Here is a 6,284-nt window from a genome sequence, read left to right as displayed (position 1 = left end):
TAGGCTGGCAGTGCTTTCAGCTTGAAAGCACAGCAGACAAACAGAAAATATCTGAACCAGTCTTTTAATGAATAGCAAATACTAATGCCTACCTCCCTTACTGTATTGCTTATCATCTACACTATAAAGTAGGGAAAGTCTATTGTAGTCAATCTATCTAACTCACTGAGCCTTCCTCCAGAGACCTCTAAGCATATAGTAAAAAGAGGCCTTGAATCTGTAACCTATTCTCCTGGCCAGTCAGAGACTGTCAATTGTCTCTGTTTACCTTGAAACAATTACACTGTTTGCTCGGGGGCAGATGCCGAATACCTGAGCAATGGCCTCATCGAGTTATGTGTTTATTTGTGCTAGTGATCTCCAGGGCACTGAGAGACTTCTAAATAGGGCCAGGTAAAGTTAACTTTAGGATTTTCCTAAAATGACTCAAACATAATTTTCTCAGGAAAAGACACAAAAGGAAGCATAATGTAGAAAGTCCCCAGGAATGCAGCACCAAGAGACCAAGACCCCAAAGTGAGAGACAGGATGACAGCGACTGTAGCATTTGGCTCGGCTTTGCTAGAGCCATGTCAAAGCTATGCTGGCTTCATGCCTTTTGCTGTTTCCAGTGGATATAGCTGTGCCAATAACAGTAATCTATCATTTAAAATTCCATTCATTTACATGCAAATGAACACAGAGGGCATGTTCATCAGCAGCTGGAGAACCCACAATTGAATGAGATGAGGAAACCACTGAACACAGTGCTTCTGGAGGAGCTGCAAGCTCTTGGTAGTTTTAACAACTCAACACCAACTAGAGTTATCTTTGACAGTGGAGCCTCAATTGAGGAATTGCCTTCATCAAATTGTCCTATAGGATACTTTCTTGATTAATATGGGAGGGAGGGGCCAGTTCACTCTGAGTGGTGTCATCTCTGACAGGTGGCTCTGGATTGTTTATGAAAGTAAGCTAAGCAAGCCAGTAAACACCATTTCTTCTGTGAGTCTGCTTCAATTCCCCAAGTTCCTTCCTTGAACTGCCGCCCTGGACTTCCCTCTGTGATGGACTGGGACAGAGGAGTGTGCTGGATAGTTCTGTCAACTTGACACTTGATACCCTGTGTATGTTCTTTATGTTATGAGATTTGTTAATCTTAAGAAATCCCACAACTGTGAGCTTCACATAGGACCCATTAAATTAAAGGTCAGTGTGAACTGTTCATTCTAAAATGGCTTGTCAGAGCTGACCACTGGGCAGCACTTCCAGCACTTACCTATGAGCTCATTCTGGTTTTAGCCTTTATAAGATGACATAGAAAAATGTCCGGGGTCATAGCCTCAGCCCACGAATGAATTCTCAGCTATGGCCCTGATGATCAGTGTGAATTTAATAAACTATCCCTGTCTAACTGAGATCAGAGTTTGTGTGGTTTGTGGGGCAAACCTGGACCCCAACAGTTTGGTCCATAAGGCTGGATTTTCAGCTGGTCTTCAGTACATGCAGGAATCCTGAAGAAGTAGGCAAAAAAGCAAGCTTTCTTTTTCCATGTCCTTTATATAGGCTGCCAGCAGAACATGTAGTCCAGAGTAGAAGTGGGTCTTTCCATCTCAAAAGATTTAGATTAAAGGTTTATCTTCTCACCCCCAACAAGTCTTCTCAAGTCAAATAATTTAAGAAAAATAAAAGATCAGGTGGTGCTCACACCTTTAGTCTCAGCACCCAGGAGGCAGAGGCAGGAGGATCTCTGAGTTCAAGGCCAGCCTGGTGTACAGAGTGAGTTCCAGGACAGCCAGAACTATACAGAAAAACCCTGTCTCAAAAACACAAAGAAAGGAAGAGGAAGAGGAGGAGGAGGAGGAAGAGGAGGAGAAAGAAGGAGAATAGAAAGAAAGGAAGAGAGAAAGAAAGAGAGAAAGAAAGAAAGGAGAAGAGATTAAAAAAGAAGAAAAAGAAAATCCCTCACAGGGTGCCAAGCCATTTGGTTTTTGTTAATTCCAGGTACATTCAAGTTGACAACCAAGAATAGCAATCCCATTACCCATGCCTGCAGTTCCAGCACTCAGGAGGCTGAAGCAGGAGAATTGCCATAAGCTCAATGACAGCATGAACTACATATGTGTTCCAAGCTGAGTCAATCTTGGCTACAGTTTGAGATTCTGTCTGAAAAATAATGAAAGAGAGAGAAAACATGAATCCCTAGGGCAGTGGTTCCCAACCTTCCTGCCCTTAGTACACTCCTTTGATGAAGGTAGAGTTAGTTGGTGGAAGGAAGTACCCAGGTTTGAAGTGATGTCTAATTGAGTGACAAAATGATGAATCACAGATTTTACAGAATAGGATATGCCCAGCTCTTTTTAAATTATGTATTCATTTTATGTATATGAGTGCACTGTAGCTGCCTACAGACACATCCGAAGAGGGCATTGGGTCCCATTGCAGATGGTTTATAAGCCAACATGTGATTGCTGGGAATTGAACTCAGGACCTCTGGAAGAGCAGTTAGTGCTTTTAACTGTTGAGCCATCTCTCCAGCCCTATGCCCAGCTCTTACAAGAACAGAGATGAAAGAGGCTACTCAAGACAGAATAGTGGCTGGGCGGTGGTGGCACACGCATTTCATCCCAGCACTTGGGAGGCAGAGGCAGGTGTATCTCTGAGTTTAAGGTCAATTTAGTCTACATAATGAACTTCAGGCCGGTCAGGGCTACAGCAAACAAACAAATCATACAGATATATCAGAAACAAACACTGACAGGCATGTTTAGCTTTCATGTTTCCTCACATTTAAAATTTTCTGGCCCATTTGATGTGAGTTTCCTATAACACTGTAGTTAGTTTCCTGTATTACTTAATTACTAAATTAATAGCATGAGATTTCTCTACAATGGATAATTTCACAACAAAGTGTTAAAATTGAAAACATTTGTCCCCCATTCCTCACATTTGTTATCTCTCTATTGTGCAGTTTCACATTTATTGAAGGATGTTGACAAAGCAAAAAGTTCTCCCATAATGTGTACACTAAACACATTTCTTTCAGCTGTGAGTTCTTTCATGTCTTTTAAGAGAACTGTCAAGCCTGAAGGCCTTCTCACACTGCTTACATTCATAGGGTTTCTCTCCTGTGTGCAGTCTCATGTGTCTTCGAAAGCTCGTAGAATGAATGAAGGTTTTCCCACAGTCCTTACATTCATAGGGTTTCTCACCGGTGTGGATTCGCCTGTGGACCTGAACGTAACTTGAACATCTAAAGGTTTTGCCACATTGTTTACACTCATAAGGCTTCTCTTCAGTGTGAATCCTTTCATGTGCTCGAAGTGCGCTGAGGAAAACGAAAGCTTTTCCACATTCCTTACATTTGTAAGGTAGGTCTTCAGTGTGTGTTTTGACATGTCGTCGAAAGTTTTCAAGAAGAACAAAGGCTTTTCCACACTGTTCACATTCGTAGGCTTTCTCTCTGGTGTGTTTTCTTTCGTGTGCGCGGCAGTACGTGAGACAGATGAAGGCTTTCCCACAGTCTCTGCATTTATAAGGTCTCTCTCCGGTATGCACCCGCCTGTGGACTCGGAATGCTGAGTGGGCACTGAAAGTTTTCCCACACTCCTTACACGCGTACGGCTTCTCTCCCGTGTGAGTCCTTTTGTGACTCTGAATTGAAGAGGAACATCTGAAAGCTTTTCCACACTGTTTGCAAACATATGGCTTCTCTCCAGTGTGAATTCGCTCATGCACTCGAAGAAAACATGGCCGAAGGAAGGCCTTCCCGCAGTCCTTGCACCTGTAAGGCTTGTCTGCATCACCACTGTGCGTTACCATGTGTGTTTTAACACTTGTGTGGGATATGAAGGCTTTCCCGCATTCTCTGCATTTATAGGGCTTCTCCCCGGTGTGGGTTCTTTCGTGGATTTGGATGGAACTGGGACTGCTGAAGGCTTTCCCGCACTTCTCACACACATAGGGCTTCTCCCCGGTGTGAATTCTTTCATGAATTCGAAGAGAACCAGGAGAGCTAAGCACTTTACCACAATGCTCACACTGATAGAGTTTCTCTCCAGTGTGTGTCCGCTCATGTGTCTGAAAGGGCTGGTAATAGATGAAGGTCTTCCCGCAGTACTTACACCTGTAGGGGGTTTCTCCAGCGTGAGTCCTTTCATGTCTCTGAAAGGATTTGAGGTAACTGAAGGTGTCCCCACATTCCTTACATTTATATTGCTTCTTTCCACACTTAAACCCATCGAGTTCATGCCCAGGGTGAGATTTGGCATGCCTAGTGAGAGATGAACAAAGCATGAAGCCTTTTCCACACATGCTACAGTGATATGGTTTTCCCCCAGAAGTTATCTTGGTCACACCAGTGTTTGGAATCTGGCTGAAGCTTTCTCCATGCTGAGTAACTTCTTTACTTTCATAGAGTCTTTGTATTACATAACTTCTGCAAAAAAAAAAAAAAAATTAGAATCCCATTATTAATTATTGTTTATTATTTAATGTTCACTAATACACACCAGAATTACATTTTTATAGACAGGGCATGGTGGTATACCACTAATCCTGGCACGTTGGAGGCTGAGGCAGGAGGATCACAAATGTGAGGGCAATTAATGTTATAAAGCAAAGTTCTATCTCAAAATAAAAGCAAAAGCTAGGCTGGTAGTACATGCCTGTCATCCCAGCATTTAGAAAGCTGAGGCAGGAGGACTATTAGGACTTTGTGGTCAGCTAGGGCTATACAGTAGACTCCTATCTCAAAACATCAAACTAGGGCCTAGAGAAGTGGCTGAGGTTAAGAGCACTGGCTGCTTGTCTAGGCTTGTACCCACACAGTGGCTTAGAATCACTTGTAATTCTAGTTCCAGGGCATCTAATAACCTCTTTTGGCCCCTGGGGACACCTGCATTCATGCAGTGTACATAAATTCAAGCAGATAGACACATACATATAATAGAGATGATAATAACAACCCCAAACCAATCACAAAGTACAGTAACTGTATTATTAATACATAGGTTCTTTTTTTTCTTTTTTTTTTTTTTGTTCTGTTGTTTTTTCCATACAGGGTTTCTCTGTATAGCCCTGGCTGTACTGGAAGTCCATCTGTAGTCCAGGCTGGCCCCAAACTCAGAGATCTGCCTGCCTCTGTCTCGAGTGTTGGAATTAAAGGCGTGTGCCATCACAACTACCCAAGCTTATAAGGGGCTTCCTTTTTTTTTTTTAACATATTTTTTAAAGATTTATTTATTTATTTTATATATGAGTATACTATATCTGCCTTTAGACACACGAGAAGAAGGTGTCAGATCCCATTACAGATGGTTGTGAGCCACCATGTAGTTGTTGAGAATTGAACTCAGGACCTCTGGAAGAGCAGTTAGTGCTTCTAACCACTGAGCCAACTCTCCAGCTCCTATATGGGGTTACTTTTTTTTGGTTTTTCGAGACAGGGTTTCTGTGTGTAGTTCTGGTTGTCCTGGAACTCACTCTGTAGACTGAGAAATCCGCCTGCCTCTGCCTCCCAAGTGCTGGGATTAAAGGTGTGCACCACCACTGCCCGGCTTATATGGGGTTTCTTAATGCTGTTTTCAAGTTAAAAAAATTTTTTTTGAGAGTCTCATTATGTAACCCTGGCTGGCCTTTATTCACTACATAGAGTAGGTCAGCTTTGAACTTATGATGCTCCCCTCCAGCCTTTAGCTTACTATGATCCTCCTGCCTCTGCCATTGTCTTCAAAGTGTTAGGATTACAGGTGTGCACCACTGTGGTGGTTCAAATAGGTTTGGCCCCCATAGATTCACGTGTTTGAATGCTTGGCCATAGGGAGTGGCTTTGTTGGAGTAAGTGTGCCACTGGGCAGGTGGGCTCTGAGTTCTCTCAGACTCTGTCCAGTATGAAAGATAGTCTTCTCCTGGTTGCCTTTGGATCAAGATGTAGAACTCCTGGCTCCTTCAGTGCCATGCCTGCTTGGATGCTACCATGCTTCCCACCATGATGATAATGAACTGAACCCCTGAGACTGTAAGCCAGCCTCAATTAAGTATTTGCCTTTATAAGAGTTGCCTTGGTCATGGTGTGCCCCAGTCCCATGGGGCATTGAACTGGGTTCTGGAAGACCTGGAAGAGAGAACTGGAGGATGGGCGGGGGGAGGGGGGAGATAAAGAACGATGGCTTGTCTATAGTCTCATCAAACAGCTATTTTAATTTTTTTCACACAGGGGTTATATACACATAGAGGCAGGATGTGTGGAAGGGGATAACACAGAAGCATAGGTGTTCTCAGGGGGAGTACAGATATCTCCCAGA

The 6,284-nt window shown here is 43.2% G+C and overlaps 1 protein-coding gene across 3 annotated transcripts in view; it reads right to left on the bottom strand.

Annotated features, from left to right (window-relative positions):
- Nucleotides 1-2,718: 2,718 nt before the first annotated feature.
- LOC114610910 (zinc finger protein 791-like) overlaps nucleotides 2,719-6,284 on the bottom strand; it is an 18,907-nt gene continuing 15,341 nt past the window's right edge. For all 3 annotated transcript variants that reach the window (XM_028755551.1, XM_028755549.1, XM_028755550.1), the window contains one exon: nucleotides 2,719-4,417. In XM_028755551.1, the coding sequence (XP_028611384.1) occupies nucleotides 3,022-4,293 (1,272 nt within the window). In that variant the 5' untranslated portion in view covers nucleotides 4,294-4,417 and the 3' untranslated portion in view covers nucleotides 2,719-3,021. The remainder of the gene's footprint in view (nucleotides 4,418-6,284) is intronic.

The sequence above is a fragment of the Grammomys surdaster genome, unplaced genomic scaffold (genome assembly GCF_004785775.1).
Source record: "Grammomys surdaster isolate TR1022 unplaced genomic scaffold, NIH_TR_1.0 126063, whole genome shotgun sequence".
Taxonomy (NCBI): Eukaryota; Metazoa; Chordata; class Mammalia; order Rodentia; family Muridae; genus Grammomys; species Grammomys surdaster.
Note: the sequence above shows the minus strand (reverse complement) of the source record. Positions and strands in the feature narration are given on the sequence as shown.